Source organism: Habropoda laboriosa, unplaced genomic scaffold (genome assembly GCF_001263275.1).
Source record: "Habropoda laboriosa isolate 0110345459 unplaced genomic scaffold, ASM126327v1 scaffold67, whole genome shotgun sequence".
In the NCBI taxonomy this organism is placed as follows: Eukaryota; Metazoa; Arthropoda; class Insecta; order Hymenoptera; family Apidae; genus Habropoda; species Habropoda laboriosa.
Window position 1 is genome coordinate 1,752,267 of NW_017100242.1, and position 20,012 is coordinate 1,772,278.

Genomic DNA, 20,012 nt, shown 5'->3' on the forward strand with positions numbered 1-20,012 from the left:
AGTATTGAGGCAATGCAGGAAAAGTTACAGCGAAGTAAGACAACGATATCGTGACAAATTTTTTAATCAACGGCACCTAAATGATACCGTTATTTGGGATTATATGATACGTGCTCGACAGACATTTAGGCAGACGTCATAGTCGAGGATTAGTCGAGGATAAGTGAGAAGATATTTTTACACAGGTGTATATATACTTTCTACTCTTTAGCAACGATTTTTACTTGTAATGAAATTAGCAAATCCATCATTTTTGTCTTTTCTAAAATTATAATTTTATATAAAAGAAATACACTATTCTATTTAAAAAATGGTAATAACCTTCAAATGTTTGAAACGCTGCTACCTATACCACAGTCGTGCCAACTATGTAATACTCCCAATGAAATCGTTCAATTTTCATTTAAAACATTTTTTAATATAGCTAATAGTTTAGACAATATTCACGTGTGTTGATTAAAATGAAACGGCCTTTGTTTGTCAAAATTAATAACTTAAAAAATCAAGCTTAATTAATAATTCAAACATTTTATCAGATAAATATCTCATTATAGAGGTATCATAGGTGAGCCTTGTCTATCAAATATCTGATACGAAGCTAGACATGCAGCGGCACACGACGGTAAACGATGGTACTTTGACAGATTGCTCCACGTATTACAGGTGTTATCTGTATTCAAACTTTATCAAGCCACCAATCGTTTCTAAAAACGAATAAATTGATAACAGAAATAAAACTAATTAACGTTAAATATCCCCACTGTCATTCACAACTTTCACCGATCGAACACTCGATCAAGCAAAAGATCAATTGAGAGCAAAATTCCCTCCAAATTCGTTTGAAAATGAAAAGAGAAAAGAAGTGTATTTGCTACCTCGGCAAACGTATCGACTCGATTCTCCATCCTGACAGCTTTACAAATTATCTTCCTCGCTGGTACGTTTCGAAATTACCAATTAACTCAATAGTTCCTTCGGAGGTTAGCACACTCGACGCCCAGCGTCGCGACGTTTCGTCTCGATACGCTATCAGGGGAACGAGTAAGTACGTTGGTTCCTCGTCGGGTGAGTTCGGCTATTCTCGCGGTTGGCTCGTTGGCTAAAATGTTCCGCACATCCATTCACTCACACTCGGCCTCTCTTACGGTTACTGTTTGTACGCAACAGAGAGAGGTTTGCAAGAGAAGTGCGCGAACGACGTGTGGACACCACTGGTCGTATGCGTGAATCACGCGCGTGTGCAATACGGTGTATGGTGTAAAAGCGTCAATTGTCGTATGCGTGACCGGCTGCATGGACGAACTTGAAGTCGAAAGGGAAGAAGGTGTGCGAGAGTAGACAAAGCGGCGGCGGCGGCGAGCGCGGGTAAAACGGGTCGGCATTGGTAGTCACGATTAGCCGAAAACGCGCAGTCGCGCGTTGATCCTGTCGGGTGGGAGGCGATCAGCTGTGAACACGCGAGGAGCGAGATGTTCGTCCTGCAGAGGTCTATATTGTGAGTACCTGAAAATTTTTCCATAAAATTCCGTAATACCAGCAGCGGGTTTCAATTAAACCGACCGCCTTGCTTTGCTGCACTGGTACACGATTAAGGCACGCACGTGCGCGCCGATTCAGATCGACGAGAGAGGCGGAAAAAGCGAGAGGAATACGTGAGAAGGGCCGTTGTAACCTAACTTCTACCGCAATGCAGTGCTGAAAATAGGAACGCGCTGGGAATCCGCCGATCGATACGAGGCCACATTACCGTGCGTTCTGTGGGGCAGTGCCAAACGGAATCGTATCGAACTCACGTCCATATACATACGAAAAAATTGTATTATTCCGTCCGTTACCACCGTTCCTACCTGTTTCTTCTCTTTCATCCTTCACTCCACAGCATCCGATTTCCGCCGACATCGTGAGAAGAGTGTAAGGACCATTCTGTTTCATCCCCTCCAATACATCTTATTTCATCCTTTCTTTCAAAAAATCCCGATTAACGCTTGTTGAAAAATTTGGAGGAATAAAAGGGTTCGTTTCCAACGGAGCTATCTTCTTTAAACGTGATCTTTGTACGTGTTTCACACTTCTTTTACATCATTCTTCCCAGTGGAATTGTGTACTTGGTATACTTCTATGTATTATTTGATTCCCTTTGGCGCACCTGTCGTTTTAACAAGCTTTTCCATCGATCGTGACACGCGCGTGAAGCTACGTTACAAAATATGTCCTGAAATCAGAATTTCGCCGGCTGAACGTAAATTTTCTTAAATGAACATGTGCCATCACATCGATCTATTTTTGTCAACTCTACGGTGTCGAGCGTTTTTCGGCGAATTCTTAAAATTAGATAATATCACGTTTTCGCACGAAGTCGGGCGGTAAATATTATGTTACACGGTGTTATGTTTCTTCGAATAATGTTACTCGGAATCCGTTGCTTATCCATTATGTTTTGTAAAAATTGTTTTCAAAATATGAACGATAATTTGTTTTTTGTTCGTTCATAAAACATATACATATCAAAGAGGAATTTTTCGAACTGTTTTTTTCTTTCTTTTGTACCTTTGTTCTGTAAAAACAATGGATGATACCGTTATTATGACAGTAATAACGTTCAGTGTTTACACGACTGTTGTCTATTCCTGTTTGCAATCGGTAATTGTTAGTCTTGCAAACATAGCGTGTAATTTGAAACGTTATAAAGTGCAATAACAGTATCGCGTCTTACTTGTGTGTTCAAACAACGATATATAGAACACTTTGAAGTAAGTATACTTGAAGCAATTGCTAAATGGACGAAAAGGAAGAAGACAAATCTTTTGCTCTCGTTTCTATTTACATTATCATGGTAAAATTCGTAATGGAACCTTCGTTTTATTCTTTCGCCGGTATTTTGAGGTTATATTACGTTTCGTCAGTTATGCGTATGAATTACACCGTGTTTCACCCAAAAAACAAGGAAAATCGATTCACAGCGACCTTCGGGTAATTCAAGGTCACAAGATATCAAAAGTAATGTGACTGTTGTGGCTTCCACGAGTAACAATTTAAATTAAAATAGTTTAAATAGGTAAAACGAGCAAACATCAAGGGTGACCTATAAATACAAAGCAATAAACATATTGATTTCTATTTTTTATTTATCAATTTTTATAATTTTTATGTTTTAACTTCAATTATTTATATTTACATGTAAAACACTCTAAAAATGTAAATATTTAATTCAATTGAAAATAAAAGTAGTGAAAAAAGATATTAGAAAAATGTTTTTCAATTAATTTCTTAATCTCACTAAAAAGCAATAAAAATTAAACATTTCTAACGTTCTATTTTAAATAAAAAGTTATAAAACTTTCCTGCACGTATCCTTTTCATTTACATTTGAATAAATTCACCTTTTTTTTTTTTTCAGTTCAACGTTTTCATCGCTATTGTCGCACACATGATTTCTATAATTTTGCATTTTCCCGTTACACACGTGGATATTAAATGTTTCACGAATGAATCACACTAAAATGTTCATTTCTGCGTCATTAATGATTGGTTATTGGAAATCTGGGAATTTCAGCCGTACATCATTCCTTATGTCACTTCATATCGATAAAGTTATATCGGTGCTTTACGTAATACGTTAAATCGACTAACTTACATAATACAGTCTACCCATGGCTTTGTTATATAGAGTGGGTAGCAATTTTCGAAAATTTATTTAAATGCTAAGCAATTTAACCTCTGTGAAAATTCTAAAGTAACGCAAAAAAATAGGAATAAATTAGATAAAGTAGATACCTACTTAAAAAATCCAGGAAAAATTTATTATTTAATTCTTGAAAATGTAAAATACATTTATCAACGTCGGTTTTAATTATTTTTGTGCATTTAACATTGTTTACTTCCATTAGAATATTTCAATGAACAAATTTCAATTCAGCCCTTCATATCTGGAAGAAATTAAAAGAACTAAATCATTTTATTTAGGGAATTTAATGTGTTACAAAATTAGCATTATCCTTGATTACTTTTATTTCAATTTCAACGTTAAAATATGGACAAACGAATTGCCCAAAATTATTCAGCATTTGTGGGAATAATTTTGTTTTATTTTTTTCACGATTTGCATTTCTATTTTGTGTAACTGATAAATGAAATTGTAGATCACCATTTTTTGTGCTGTTATAACAACTGATCTTTTGCTTCTATCCGGGAAGGTGACGCCTTTGCTGTCACATAGCTGCACCCATTTGATGACGGGGAAACCGTAATGACCAAGGCTCCGATGTGATAGAGAGCAAAGCTGATCTCAAATGAGCTGCGTAAAACAGAGAATTTGTATTCCATCGGGACAAAGTAGAGAATCATTCAAATTCAACGTGTTCAATTATCCATGAAGTATTATTTAAAAATAGTGTCGCTTTAAATTACTTGTCAAACACTTTGTACATACACACATTGCTGCAATTATTTTACACATGGTTTGTACAATTTTCACATTACTCTTTTGCTTGCGTTCTATTATTTTATAATAAATAAATCCTTTCTCCGTGAGTTTGTTTATTATTAATTTAATATGTACACTGTTCTTGTTACATTTTTTTCTATTTGCATTCTATTATCTTAAAATAAATAAATATCCTTTGCACGAGTTTGTTTATTTTTAATTTAACATGTACACTGTTCTTGTTGTATTTTCTCCTTTTATTTGCATTCTATTGTTTTACATTTTTCTGAATAATTTTAAATATCTTTTCCATGAATTTGTTTATTATTAGAACTGAAAAGATGATGTTCTACGATTGGAAAATAGCATCAGATTGAATCTTGATAAATATAACAATGATTCATAACGAGACAATTGATTGTAGATAAAATAATGATAAACTTCTTTTCTCTCAGAGTGCAATCACTCGTACCACTGTATTTTACAGAGATATTTCTTTAAATCTGGCTGTATGCCACTGAAATATTAATAGATTACCCTGCTCTCTTTTCAAATATTGTTATCGCACCTAGTTATACATACATATGATTTCTCGTTTTACACGTGACATACAATTCTTTTCTTCCGCCATTGACAGAAATATCGCCTACGAAACAAGCTTCCTGATTCTATGTGTTCCATAAAGTGTGCGATCAATTGCAATCACATGATTAATTCCATAGTTTAGTTAGAACCAGATCGAACCGATAAGCTTTTATTATGCGATCTCCAATTATCTATGACTCACGGTTAATCGAAAAATTATGATGGATTCGAGTGGTAGATAAGGAAAAGTTAGATGCATTGTATTCTCGTTTTTTTTTTTTTTTTTTTTTTTTTTTTTTTTTTTTTTTAATTATCGGTCATTTCGTATCTTTCGTTGCGATCTTTTCACCGAGTATGCATATGAGCGTTTGAAAAAGAATTGAAATATTAGATAAACAACTTTAGAAATGAAATACGAATAAAAATCAGAATTATGGTGAAATCGTAGAATCGTTAGTTTTCAGAATTACAAATTAGACATTCGTTATTTCACTATTTAAAAAAATTAAAATATTGGACGTTGTTTATATGTGACAATTCTCAATTTTAGAAATGAAAACTGACTGAAAGCAAAAATTACGGTAAAATAATGAAATCGTTAATTTTCAAAATTGCAAATTATCTTCTCGAGAATCTTTAATCTAATTTACATTTAAATACAATTTCGATACTAGGTCAGGCGACAAAAATTAAATTATCGTACCTTATTTATACGTGACAATTCTCAATCTTAGAAATAAAAATTTAAGAAAATAAAAATTACAGTAAAATAATGAAATCATTAGTTTTCGAAATTACAAATTATTCTCTCGAAGATATTTTACCTAATTTACATTCAGACACAATTATCAAATATTCTTTTATAAAATCATTTATTTCTAATCTCGAACAATCGTTCATACTTCAACCAATAATTTCACACACAAAAAAACCACAGCAGCCTTTATTCTGCAATTTGTCCATTATTCGAACGCTAATATACAGCCCGGTCTAATGAATTGCACACGATCAAATGATAGGATATCACGTTATTGACATGGGACTCGGCCTCTCCAATTGCACTGCTTTCAGCGTGTCTTTAATCGATACGAGTTCTCCTCGTAATTTTCAATGTTACGATGCTTTGATTTGTATAATTCAACGGTATTGCACGTATCTACATCAGACCACTAACTTAAAAACCAATGTCGAGTAAATGTAATAGAGCCGATCATTGAATCAATTTTCGCAGAGGAAGAGCAATTTACGATCTCGTACGAGGCACCAAGCCAAACCAGCCTATTTAATACGATCACAACTTGTTCCTTCACTTTTCTACCCAGAATGTCTAAAATTCCGTCTAATTTAGACAGTCTGATTAATCCAAAAACCGTCTAATCGTTCGTGTGCACTTTGTTAACTTCGTTTCTCGCGTAAATAGAGCGACAAACTTTTCCACCGCAACAAGTGTCCGAAGGAAAAAGGATGGTCAAACGTGACCAAACTTCGAGAATAACGCTAAATATGAATTGCCGTGAAATGAATCACGCTGGTTTCCGAACGATATATTAACGAGCATTTTGGGAGAAGAGAAACAGTTTCGACCTGTTCCCATGCGTATCATTTCGTTAAACCTTGCACAAGTGACTCATTTGATAGAATATACTAATTGGCAAACATCTCTGTTAAAGGTCCATAAACTAGCGGATGTTCAAACGTTAAGCGCTATTTTGCTAGAAACTAGAGCGCGAATGGTGCTCCATAATGTGCTCCATAATGAGATAATAAAGAAAACGAGAGAGATCTTCTGCGATGTATCCTCTTTTTTTTTTTAATATTTAAGCCGTGTGTGAGGATCTACTGGGTGTGCTAATTAATTCGGTGCCTTTTTCTCGCAAATGCTTATTCACAGAAAATCAAACGCAATTTTAATTTTTGAAATAAGGTTCGGTATTTTGGGTGGCCATTTTTTCTATTCATCGGGTAACAGGAATTCTCTCTCTGAAAAATATGGAGGTTTTGAATTAATTGAGTTTATTGGGACAATAAAGTCGCTTATAAGTGAATTTTTTTTGTCGCGATACTGTTCATATTAAACTGACATTTAAAATGACATTCAAATCTGACCAATTAATGTATTTTGATAAAACGATGTTTGTCGACGAAATATCTTTCACCATTTATGAGCAATTTAACTTAATCTGCGTCCAACTATGTATAATAGCATGAAACCTTTTAGAATAACATGTAACTCTGAGAATTAAAGTATTTTAATAAAGTGACGTTTATCGACTAGACGGTTAAGTGAACTTAAGAAACACACTATTGATCAATACGAAATCCACAGTGGTTAAGTCTGGTCGACAGACAGAGGCCATGGACAATAAATGTTTAGAGTAGAATCTTACACAATCCAATAATCGAACCTTATATTATAAATAGCAGATTAAATGGACGGAAGTGTACAATATTTTCGAAAGCTACACTTCCAACACTTTTAGAAACTACACCACAAACTTGACGAGATGTCAACATTATTCAAGAGTTGCAACACAGATTCTGAATGAAAAATTTCCTAATTATTGAAATGATCGTTAGAAATCTACACTTCTCAGATTTCCTCACATTTCTGCAAAAAATTAAAGGAAGAAACGTATGAAAATAATTTAGAAATTACACCACTAAATAGTACAATTCGAAAATTGACGAGAGATCAACATTATTCAAGTGTTGCAGCACAGATTCTAAACGAAACATTTCCTAATCATTGAAATGATCGTTACAGATCTACATTTCTGCAAAAAACTAAAGGAAGAAATGTATGAAAATAATTTAGAAATTACACTATTAAATAGTGCAATTCGAAAATTGACGAGATATCAACATTATTCAAGTGTTGCAGCACAGATTCTAAACGAAACATTTCCTAATCATTGATATGATCGTGACAAATCTACATTTCTCAGATCTGCTCACATCTCTGCAAAAAATTAAAGGAAGAAATGTATCCAAGAACCACCATCGACACAACAAAATATAAAAGAAAAATGAGTGAGTGTTATCAACGCAACGATTGCTCAGTTCGTCGTTCAAGTGCCGTAACACAGATTCTAAATGAAAAGTTTCCTAGTCGTGGGATTGGTCGTAATGGACCTACAATATGGCGGCTCACCGGATCTCCTCACACCTTTGGATGTCTTCTAACGAGGGAAACTGAAGCAAGAAATTATCAGCAACGCGAGAAAATATATAAAGAAAAATTAATTAGAGTTTTTTGCTGTTTCGTTAATCCTGAAATAATCGGAAGGACTTTATTGTCTGTGATTAGTCGTCTTAGACAATGTATTGGAGTACCGTTGACAGATATTATTTCGAAGATTTATTGTCACGATAATGAAGATAATGAAGAACGTAAGTGACAGATTATCTCGGTAATTTAACAGGTTTTCTAGATACCTGTTGCGCGATAATAAACTTGTCCATTTGCCATTCACAGGTGCAGTGTCGATGAAATTTTATAATTTCATTCTCAGAGTTAATTGTCACTTTAAAGGTCATATTGTTGTACATGCTTGAACGCAGTTTAATTTAAATAATGATACGAAAAAAAAAAACTAAATATGCATTTACAAGTAGGAATAGGAAAATTTCTTGAAAAATATTTCTTGCAACCTAGTCTCCCTTCTATTCTAATCACACATAAACACAGATTAATTAGGCGATCTAAAATTGAAAACCTAAAAGGAAGGAATTAAATTTCAATCATTTGCAGAGATAATTCTTTTCAAACCAAGCATTGCCATTCCTTTAATCAGCTGTTACTAAATTTACGAATTTATCAATTATTCTTCGTAAATAATTTGAAGTTTAATCAAATAAAAATTCGAATATATGTAACAAAGACGAAAACTATACTTGTGATTCGTATAATTTACCGAATTAAAGCAGAAAATTCGTTTTTAATTTTCCACGTGTAGCAAAGTAAGGCGGATTATAAGGCCGACAGTACTGCACTAATGAAAATGAGAATATTAACGAAGAAGAGGTGGAATAACTTGAGTTTTTTATCGCATACAATAGATCGGCTAGCAGTAGAAATTGTGCAGGATCATGGACGCGGGTATTTCCATCTTCACATCCTGCCGCGAACGATGTTCAGCAGAGAGACATCCACGAGGTGTCTGGAGATATCGTACCTATAAATATGGTAAAAGGTATTGGCCATTTGAGGGATCCTCGACTTAACAAGGTACGTTTTATTTTAAGATTCGTGTCTGAATAGCACGCCCTGTGAGAAACATTCTTCTAAACGAGTATTTGACATAAATGCACTACTGTATAAAAAATTTGGACTCACCTGCTAAGATCAATAGCAATTTACTTTATTTCGATTGATTTGAATGGTAAAAAATTCTCAAAATTGCCAACTTTTTTTGGAAATTTTTCTGCAACTTGCAATGCACAGTGATTTGATACTTTCGACTGGTAATATATGTTTCGCACAGATTTAATACCATTTTAATTCAAAACTATAAAAATTATACGAAACAAATTCTGTTAAAAGTACAACAAACATGTTTATACATAATTTAAACGAAGCTAAAATACAATACAACTAATTCACCAGCTTTTAACTCTCAGTTTGCACTGTTTCTTCCATTGATTAACACTCTAGCTCTAATCGACTCACTCTCTGACTTTCAGTTTCTGAGTAAAGTCGCTCGTTTTATTTCAATGCATTCTTATGCAAAAGTATCATGTGCATTTGTAAAATTCATTTCAACGTAAATTTGCATTCTACACACATTTCTCAGCCTTCGCCACGTTAATTTAATAATACACTTCCCTTTTTATACCACAGACCACTTGTCGTCAAATTTAACCGTTTAAAAAATTCTGAAAAATTGCATATTCTTTATACAGGGCTTGGCATTCACTTTGAAAGAGAGGATATCTTTGGGTATACACGGTCTGCAGCCTCCAAGATTCAAAACTCAGGAAGAACAGCTGGCTCTGTGCAAGGCTTCAGTCATGAAATACACCGAGGACTTAAATCGGTATCTTTACCTCGTGGAACTGCAGGTAAACTAAAATGAAAAAATAAAAGAATAGAAGGTTCGAATTGTAGATAATGTATGGCTATTTCACAGGAGAGAAACGAGAGATTGTTCTTCCGTTTGTTAAGCGAGAACATCGAGCAAATGATGCCAATTGTTTATACTCCTACCGTCGGATTAGCCTGTCAAAAGTTTGGCGTTATTTATCGCAGACCTCGTGGATTATTTATCACGATATACGATAAAGGTCATATCTACGAAATCTTGAACAACTGGTTTGTATTTTGAAAAATTGGAAGAAACTGATTTTGGATGTTTTTAGTTATGAAATTACTATTCATTTTTTAAAGAATGTTTTAACTTCTAATATTCAATGATGAATGAAAAACAGTTGAATTGTGTATTCTGATCATTCGTTTAAACTAGAACACATATGTTGACACGTGTACGCTTGACTTACGGAATCATGTGTTCAGATATCAAATGATGATCGAAGAAATGTGTATCGTGTGAAAATTCTGTAGATAAAACATATCCTGTTTTGTAAGAATTGTGATTGAAACAGAGATTTTTCATTTTACTTTGAATTTATAGTATCTGAACGTAGCACAGTTCATTAGGCTTAAAAATTTTCTAAATTTTCAATTAAATGAAGAATTTTCAAATTTATTATACTCAAGAATCAAGTTAAGAATTTTCAAAGTTATCAAACTCTTAAATTAAGAATTTTCAAAATTATGAAACACTTAAATTAAATGAAGAATTTCCAAATTTTCTAAATTTTAAATTAAATTGAGAATTTTCAAATTTATTATACTCAAGAATCAAACTAAAAATTTTCAAATTCATTAAATTCTTGCTCCTATCTTTTTATATCTCTCATACAAGGCATAAAATATAATCTCAACGAATAATAATAATCTATATTTCACTGTCAGGCCCGAGCAAGCTGTACGTGCGATTTGCGTAACAGACGGAGAGAGGATTCTGGGTCTCGGCGATCTAGGAGCTTGCGGAATGGGAATTCCCGTAGGAAAATTAGCTCTATATACTGCTTTAGCTGGCATAAAGCCGCATCAGTGTTTACCAATTACAATAGACGTTGGCACGAATAACGAACAGCTGAGAGATGATCCTCATTATATCGGTCTTAATAAAGCTAGGAGTCAAGGTGCAGAGTATGACGAATTAATTGACGAATTTATGGCAGCTTGTGTAAGAAAATATGGTCAAAATGTTCTCATTCAGGTATGCTTATACAACAAGACAATATTAATTTTACTAAATTTCAATTCCTTGTAATAGACATTTTACATCTTTTAATTACTACAGTTTGAAGACTTTGGGAACCATAATGCCTTCCGGTTTTTGGACAAATATCGTGACAAGTATTGCACGTTTAACGACGATATACAAGGTACAGCTGCTGTTGCGGTTGCTGGAATTTTAGCTTCTAAAAGAATAACTAAGAAAAAAATGTCTAGCAACAAGTTTGTATTCCTTGGTGCTGGTGAGGTATGCAAATTTCTTTTACGTCGTACACAGAGATTAAATTAATACCATTTACAATCAATTTTCCTCTCACGTGTACTTTATTTCTAATACAGGCAGCTATTGGAATAGCTGATCTCTGCGTTAAAGCAATGGAAGCAGACGGTTGCACGGAACAGGAAGCTCGTGATAACATTTGGATGATGGATATCGATGGATTGTTGGTTAAAAATCGACCAGAAGGTAACCTGGAAGGTCACAAAATCTGGTATGCGAAGAATTATAAAGTGATGAAATCGCTGCTGGAGATTGTAAAGGAAGTGAAACCAACTGTTCTAATTGGTGTGTAACCCTGCTTCATTTATCGACACGTATCGATTTGTATCTAAAATAAACATATCCAAACAGGCGCATCAGCGGCAGCAGGAGCATTTACTCCTGAAGTCTTGAAAGAGATGGCCAAGAACAATGAAAGACCGTTGATTTTTGCATTGAGTAATCCAACTAGCAAAGCAGAATGCACAGCTCAGCAAGCTTATGATTATACAGATGTATGATGATTCTTTACATTAATTAGAATTTACAATGAATGTATTTAGGGGGATGCTATTCTAAAAGTTACTTTATACTTAATATCGTTTACTTCTTTACAAAGCTTTTGTAATCTTTTTATTAAACTATAATTATATTTCCACAAAGAAGGGCTAAAAAGAAGTGCTTCCAAGGCTGTGCTTAGGTTAATCAATAATGTCTATAAAAAACGTAAGGTATACTAAAGAGGATACAACTTTTTAAAAAAATTTAAAGAGAAACTAATTATTAGTGCAAAGTAATCTTATTAAATTTCTTAAAATATTATAAGTAATAAGTTGCTTATTTTTTCTACATGATTGAAAAGAACTGTAGTGGCTGGTTCTTAGCACACTTTCTATTTTTTTCTATGGCTTAATCTCTAGCTTTATTTTGAATTACTTGAATTCTGCAAACTTTTGTTACCGAACGGTTTACATGTTACTAAAGTTACTAATTTCTACAATTTAGGGAAAATGCATTTTCTCATCGGGATCTCCGTTTGGCGAAGTGAATTACCAAGGTAAAATCTACAAGCCTGGACAAGGAAATAACGCGTACATATTCCCTGGAATAGCATTGGGTGTGATCGCTACTGGATGCCATCACATTACCGAAGATTTGTTCCTTATTTCCGCTCAAGCTGTCGCTGATCACGTGAAAGACGAAGATCTGGATATGGGTAGTCTTTATCCACCATTGAGTACTATTCGTGAATGTTCCATTGAAATTGCCTGTCGAATTGCTAATTACGCTTACGCGAAAAGTAAGTTTTGTAATTTCGCTGTGATTTTACTGTACCTATATTAGAGAAATTTTCAAACAATTTTAATTTCTCAATACAAATTCTTATTTATAGTGGAATTTTGTGAGATTTGTACTATCAGTGTGCTTTTTAAAAAATGTTCCAATTTTTAGCTGGATTGGCAAGTGAGTATCCAGAACCAAAGGACAAGCGGCAATTTATTGTGAGTAAAATGTACGATGCCAATTATGACAGTCCGTTACCAAACGTTTATGACTGGCCAGGAGATTATGCGAAACCGCGTATTCTGCCGGAGAAGTGAGTACATATGATTTTCCTAAAATGAATAATTCAAAGTTCCTTATAGCATATTCCAATTTATTCGTAAAGGCACTTTAGATAGAAGAAAAACGTGTTTAGCAATAATCTGCAGTTTTGAAATATGATGTGATATACATAGGCTGATAGGAATTAGTGGTATCAGTTAGAAATAGTGAGATTAAAGCTAATTGAAACAGCAGTGATAATCGGCAACCTAACACGAGCACGTTGATACGCACGTAGCTTTTGAATATTTCTTCTCTTGCAGCTCTGCAATGCTTAATTTTCTAATATTGCACTAGTGCTCTTCTTCTTTTCTTTTTCTTTCTTTTTCTAAAATGTAACAGCACCTAGATGTTATATATACGTCTTTTCTTTAATAATTACACTTATTTGTAAATGCAATTAATCTTAAAATGCTCTGTACTAACTTAGTAGAATTGGCATACAGTTTTTCTGCAAAGAGACAATTATAACAGATGATGGATAACTTTTTTTAACAGAATAAACATCAGATAGAATGTCCCTTCTTCCCTATTTTTACAATAACTTTTTATAATAACTCCTTTCTATTTGTAACTTCTGATAGTAACTGCTTAGCGAAAAAATGGTAGTGTAATTTATTCTTTTAACATTCTTCTATCGTCAGCTTGTTGCTCATCAGTGACTGACCTCGGTGCAGCTCGCTGAAGCTTGGTTAATTTTTTTCCAGAGACACTGTAGAAATCCGCCACGATTTAAAACATTTGTAGCCGATTTCACCGAGCGGGATATTCAGAGGCTATCATTATTACAGTTATCGATAATAAAAAAAAACTATCGCTATGTCCTACATTGAAACTATAAGACAGGTCGTGACACAAATACGGGCAACAGTGCAGTTGTAAAAGAATTTTAGCTGTAAGGACTGTTTACTCTGTCAGTGACTAATGCCAGTGCTTTTATGATGTAACTTGCACGAAGTGTTAAAGCACGAAAAACAATGACATAGTGCTATTATTACAGCATCAAATGTCGCAGTAAGCTAACATTGCAGTATTTTAATGTCCTCCTTCATCCCATATGCAGTATTAGGATTTGCTAGTTTATCATTCAGGATCATGATAGGTATTAACCATTGAAAGTATTTAAAGAAAGTTTTATGGAATTGTTATTCACTTGTATACCTTATGTTTTTGTTGTACAAAAGCAAAAAAAAAAAAAAAATAGTAAATGTTACTTCATAGACTGAAGTATTATCGTATAATAATATTTATGATTTTACGTTAGACACGCATGCGCGTCGCGTAACACGCGTCATATATATATATATTTATATATTTATATGTGTATACACTGTTGCATCCGTAACGAATTTCCACACCATCCTCTGTTCTCGTGGAAAAGCATGTGAACTATTAAAATAACTGAAAAAATCGATACATAATTCTGAAAAGTTAACCGAATATTTATAAACAGTGCAAACGAACTCATTTTACTGCACTGTATTTGAGTGACCGTAGTTTGCACTGTTTACAAATGCCTGGCTAGTGTTTGGAAAGTATGTTTGAATCTTTCAGTTGCTTTAGAAATTTTTATTCTTTTCCCCGACAACGAGAGATGGCGTTGCAATGCCATACGGTCGTAACAACACACGCACACATGTAGACGTAACTTAATAAGACGAGAAATTTGTAGAGTGAAATTTTTCGGTCATTAAACTGATAATAGATGAACTAAAAAATTTCACGAATACAAAGGCTCTCATATATATAAATGGAAATTTCATTTTTTCATTCATTTTCAGTTTTCAGAAGATTTCTTTCCTGCAAATGTTAATTTGAGACGATGACGTGTTTTCGATATAAAAGCAAATCTCTCCACGTTATACTGTGTGTTCAAGGTTACCCGACTTTTCTCTTACGGATGATGTCCAACTAACCTCGACCGAACCTCCTAGTCCCTCCTTGAAGCATACGTCCTCAAATAAAACCCTACCTGAATCTAACAAATCTTCGGTCCAAAGATGAATAGTGCACTTGGTGCACGTTGTAGCGCTGTCGTGTTTTTACTTTGTGATGTTTTATATATCTACATATATACATTATTGTCAATATAAGTTCTTTTTTAATAAAGATATTATAAAAAAGAGAAGAGCAAATTGTAATGAAATCGTACGAAACGATTTGTCGCTTTCGACTTAAAATAAAATACAATTTAGTCGTTGCCTTTGTAATTAGAATTCGTTTGAATTGATATACGATTTGACTTATTTTACGCCTGCTCAAACACACTCTCCAAATATGTACATATGTGATCGCTGTTCTACAGTTAAAATTTAAAGTTCAAAGTAGTCGACCGTATGTTCCGATAATACGATCGAAAATTATTTTGATTGTCTCACGTGTAGAAAGTATTTTACGAATAATATCGCGAGATTACGAAATATCTCGTACTTCGATGTATAAATACAATTACGTGTTTGTTCCAAAAAGATTCTCGGTATTCGTATTTTCTGAATAATCGTTATTATGTGAAACAATTCCATACAAATTAAACGATACGAGCTATTTTTCTCTACGTATTAAAAAGTGTCTATTTTTCGCAGGGACGTATTAAAAGCACTTCCCATCGATGTTAATATTTCATTTTAGATTTGTAATGGATGTATTTTGTCGAGTTTAGCATGCAGTACAATGACTAATTTCGAAGGAAAATTATAAAAGTGTACATGCATAAAATGTGTTTGTTATGTGTCGTATAACGTGTGATTAATCATTAATTAGCCAAAATTCCGGTTACTCAGCCCGGATACTATGCGTAAAAATGTTTGCTGCCACGAATTTGTTGTTTACTTTTAGACTCTAAAATGTCATAGTGAGTTTAGCCAAGCGACGAGAACTCACTGTTAAATAACAAAGATTGAAACACGCGATCTGCTTGCGTTCCGACTTTATTTTCTATTGGTATAGCTTGATACATCCGCAAACGGTCGCTTGGTTAAACGAGAAACATTAGTAAAGTGTTATTATGCCATTACTAACCGTGTTCTTCTCCCAACAGATTATGACGTGTTGGCGAGTCGAAAGACAAGACGACTACTCTAACGTATACACAGTCGTTTTAAATTAATTCAAGTCAAATTTCACACAAAATGACTCGAAAGATGGCTACACTCGTATAACCCTTTAAACAAAAATTTAATTACGAATCATCAGGGAAATGAAGTTTTCGATTAAACTTCTTTGCGTGTTGATACTTTGTACTTATTTATTGTTAATTTAATGTTGCAATTATGTTTCGTGACACTGTATACGAGTCTAACTAGTATGTAGGTTATTCACTAATTTCAGAATCGCACCTCATATATTTATTTTATTTATTTGTATCCTTTACATGTATACTTGTTATTTTAAGTTGGATGATTATTACGTAAGATAAAGAAGCAGAACGTAACCACCATAGTATCGTGGTTTCTCCTTTAATTATTTGAAAAAGAAATTAGTGAATAGTTGTTCCTTACAGCAATTATGTGACGTATATGTACTGATGACAGATTATTGGTTTTGTTCAGTTTTTAATTAATATATTAACAAATGTTTTTTCGAAAACTACAAGTGTGTCAAAAAATTGTTTGGAATTTAGCACGATGTATTACGTGAAGAAAAGTGATAGGCATGATCATAGAAAGTATTTAGATTAAACTTCTTGTCACAAAAATGTCTTCTATCCTGATAGGTATATGATGTAAGACCACGCAAGTTGTCGCACTATTTCTTCAGTTTCATATTGTATCGATAAGCATTATGATGAGAAAAAACAGGGAGACAACAATGTAAAAACTGTATTTTTTGTACTGTATTGTAATGATCATTTTTATGTTAAACAAATATACAAAAGTGAAAATTCTGTAAAACGGTTCCTATATGTTACGCGAAGCAGAAATATTGATGGACAACATCGATTTGATTGTTACTGCCACATCACAGACATAACGAAACACCTATCTTATAAACTATTTTGAATTACATTGTCCATGTGCGCATATAACCCGTGATTTTGTCGCGGATATACGAGCGAGAAAAAACGTAATTTAAGTTAGTTAAATACAATTGTTCGCTCGTTAGAATTTGTTACTGAACGTATAAGTTACACACTAAGGCTATGAATAAATGTTAAATCGTGATCTTTACAGGACATTTATTTCATTATATCCCTAGTTTAATGCGATTTCAGCAAAAACTGTTCGATTAAACCCGAGAAAAGTTATATCTTTTGATTTATTAAATAAACTTTATGAAGATTTAACTATATACAAACGTATAAAAATGGTTTTTTTCGTTAAATTTGCTACACCCTTTGAAAAGTGCCCCTTCATATGTACAATTTACCTATTTAAGAGATGTCAATATGTTTCAGCTGTAATATAAAATGCAAATACCACCAATGAATTTTAACAAATTCATTTCATGCAGGCACATTTACTTTGAACACACTAATGTGCTCCCTAAATGTTAGTACTCAAAGTGAACTTTCAAGTACTAAGTTTGTATATAATCATTTAATAAGTAGGAGTGTTGGGATCATCTTATAAGTAGTAGCATGGAACGTATAGTGTATTTATTTTAGGTTCTATCATCAGAAACATTTGGTTCATAATCAGGATCATCATCGTCATCATCATCTTCTAATTCTAAATCATCCAGATTTTGAAACAAACTTTCATCTACTTTAACAGAATCTAAGAATTAAGAAAGCAATATTATATTACATTCAAATATTTTTTATATCTTAACATAAATTAAATAAATTAGATATGTTAAAATGATACCATCATCTAAGAACTTCAAATCAGACTGATCCAATGTTTTATCAGTCATAAATAATTCTCTTCCAGTTAATTTTTTTACTTCACGATCAGCCATTTCTCTTCGTTTTGTATATCCCATTTCTTCATCAAACTTTTCTTTCCAGCTTAAAAATGTTTCAACTGTAACTCGTGTTCCTTCAAACTTTTTCTATAACCGTAACAATGAAATTAGCTTCACTTGAATAGTTTCAAGATATTCAATATATCTTACCCTTTCTGCTTCTTCTTCCTCTTTAAGTTTAAGTGCTGCACTTTCCTCTCTTTTGAATTTTATTCTGTCCCACTGTACATTAAGCCATTCCTTAGCAGCACTAACTAGTGTAAATACCATAACCATTCCAAGATTTTCATTCATTTCTTGCATTAAATGCTCCTTTAATTTTTCAGCATTTCCTTTTTCAAAATTTTCAGGTTCCTCTATTGATATTAATAATGGTTCATCTGGATATTGAGCAGTGTACGTAAATTCCAAGCGACAACTAAGACCGTTTCCAGTATCTGGCTCATATTCTTCAGTATTAATAGGTATAGCAAATGTATAAAATGGTTCTACATCTAAAACTACAAGAAATTTCTTTTTTTAAAAGATTCAAAATTAACACAAAATACGAAATTAATTAGTTTATGCTATGAAAACAAATTTATAGGTTATAAAGCAATGCCTGCGTACTTTCCAATTCTCCGCAATAGATCGATTCTAAAGCTTCTAGCTCATTATCTTGCTCGTCTTTATAATCCATGATGATTTAAATACAATTAATCGTTAGAAATTTATTACGTTAGGCTTTTAATTGTTTACTTCTAATAAATTGCGAGAATTCATGTTACAACCGTGACAGCAGTGGCGGACAGTGCTGCACCACAAACAATACGAGAGTGAAGTGGTCAGTCAGTAAACTGAAATTGTTCCCAACGTTAGCGTTGCTGCCTTTCAAATTTAATTATTTTAAATTTTCAAATTACACAAAAGTGTAAGTCCTTATATTATTTGTAAATTTCATTAAAAATTCGCAAGAGAAGTAATTTCTCTATTTACTAAAAGGCACAAAAAGTAATTATATTCTTAGAACGTGTTAACATTGTTGGAACAAAGAATTCATTAACCGTACAGTTTAACAAGAATGACCAGTGTTACAATCGTTAGAAACTGTTTTACTGTTTACCGAACACAAACTTTACAATGAAATTATTCATAGCCACGAAGTGTGTTAGAAAAGAAGCTTTTTAGGTCGGGAAGAACGAAAATAACTTTTAACAATAAGGTACACCTCATTTCTTATTTTTCTTCCTTCTCGTATTATTGAAAACGTACTGATATTACATAGTTTTTTTAAGAAAAGTAAAATTCAATCATTGCCTGTAAGATATTGCATAATATATTAATATGCATTGCCTTTATTAAGTGAATTAAATAGTGCATTACTTTTATCTTTACTGATTTAATAAACAATTGAAATTCAACAATAGTAAAAATTTAATGAAATCCAGGTTAAAAATATATAAAGCATTAATATAGAGGTCGCTAAAGTATGGACGCTATACAATATTATATGATATTTTGTGTAAAAATAAATCGAAATAATCGAATAAATATTTTTGTGCAATGTTTGATTTTCGAGAAAATTCATTTTCAAGATTCATATTGCTATTGATTATTTTTATCTACTTTAGTATTTATAGGCATTGAAAGTGATCCAATTTATTTCCAATTAATTTAAAAAGTAAGAAAAGTTGAAAACTTATTAAGATATAATTACGTTTCTTTAATTTATCGAATAAAGTTTTGTACGAGTGAATGCAGGGAAGCATTAGAACAATATTTATAACGTGATAAAAAATGTTTGCAAAAACCTGTTTTATCATTTAAGTTATGTCAGTGTCGATGTTTATGAACCACAATATAAATGAAAATAAACAGTAGTAAAGTGATAAAATAGCAGTTGCATACATGCACATCTGGATATTTTCGAAAATGGATTATTAAATAAAAAA

At 32.9% G+C, this 20,012-nt stretch overlaps 2 protein-coding genes across 3 annotated transcripts; one reads left to right on the forward strand and one right to left on the reverse strand.

Moving 5' to 3' along the window:
* The first annotated feature begins 1,134 nt into the window (after window positions 1-1,134).
* LOC108571959 (NADP-dependent malic enzyme-like) lies at window positions 1,135-14,040 on the forward strand. Of its 2 annotated transcripts, none has more exons than XM_017934122.1 (11): window positions 1,135-1,495; window positions 9,068-9,236; window positions 9,911-10,069; window positions 10,138-10,319; window positions 10,983-11,292; window positions 11,377-11,559; window positions 11,652-11,877; window positions 11,944-12,086; window positions 12,577-12,871; window positions 13,024-13,168; window positions 13,884-14,040. In XM_017934122.1, exons 1-11 carry the CDS (start codon window positions 1,470-1,472, stop codon window positions 13,921-13,923), a joined length of 1,878 nt encoding a protein of 625 aa, XP_017789611.1. In that variant the 5' UTR covers window positions 1,135-1,469; the 3' UTR covers window positions 13,924-14,040. The 2 variants fall into 2 exon arrangements, with proteins under 2 accessions (XP_017789611.1, XP_017789612.1); XM_017934123.1 differs by having other exon boundaries at window positions 1,470-1,486.
* A 3,692-nt stretch (window positions 14,041-17,732) lies between these two features.
* LOC108572043 (RWD domain-containing protein 1) lies at window positions 17,733-18,792 on the reverse strand. The gene is made up of 4 exons (XM_017934225.1): window positions 18,691-18,792; window positions 18,232-18,581; window positions 17,982-18,168; window positions 17,733-17,891 (listed from the first exon to the last, which is right to left on the reverse strand). Exons 1-4 carry the CDS (start codon window positions 18,758-18,760, stop codon window positions 17,776-17,778), a joined length of 723 nt encoding a protein of 240 aa, XP_017789714.1. The 5' UTR covers window positions 18,761-18,792; the 3' UTR covers window positions 17,733-17,775.
* Window positions 18,793-20,012: the final 1,220 nt, after the last annotated feature.

Bases quoted from the DNA above. Each gene is read 5' to 3' on its own strand.
- LOC108571959 (XM_017934122.1), top strand. From the start codon at position 1,470: ATGTTCGTCCTGCAGAGGTCTATATT. The intron at 11,293-11,376 runs GTATGCTTATAC...TAATTACTACAG, and splicing joins GTCAAAATGTTCTCATTCAG to TTTGAAGACTTTGGGAACCA. The intron at 13,169-13,883 runs GTGAGTACATAT...ATTTTTTTCCAG, and splicing joins CCGCGTATTCTGCCGGAGAA to AGACACTGTAGAAATCCGCC.
- LOC108572043 (XM_017934225.1), bottom strand. From the start codon at position 18,760: ATGGATTATAAAGACGAGCAAGATAATGAGCTAGAAGCTTTAGAATCG. The intron at 18,582-18,690 runs GTACGCAGGCAT...AATTTCTTGTAG, and splicing joins CTATTGCGGAGAATTGGAAA to TTTTAGATGTAGAACCATTT. The intron at 18,169-18,231 runs GTAAGATATATT...TTACGGTTATAG, and splicing joins AGGAAGAAGAAGCAGAAAGG to AAAAAGTTTGAAGGAACACG.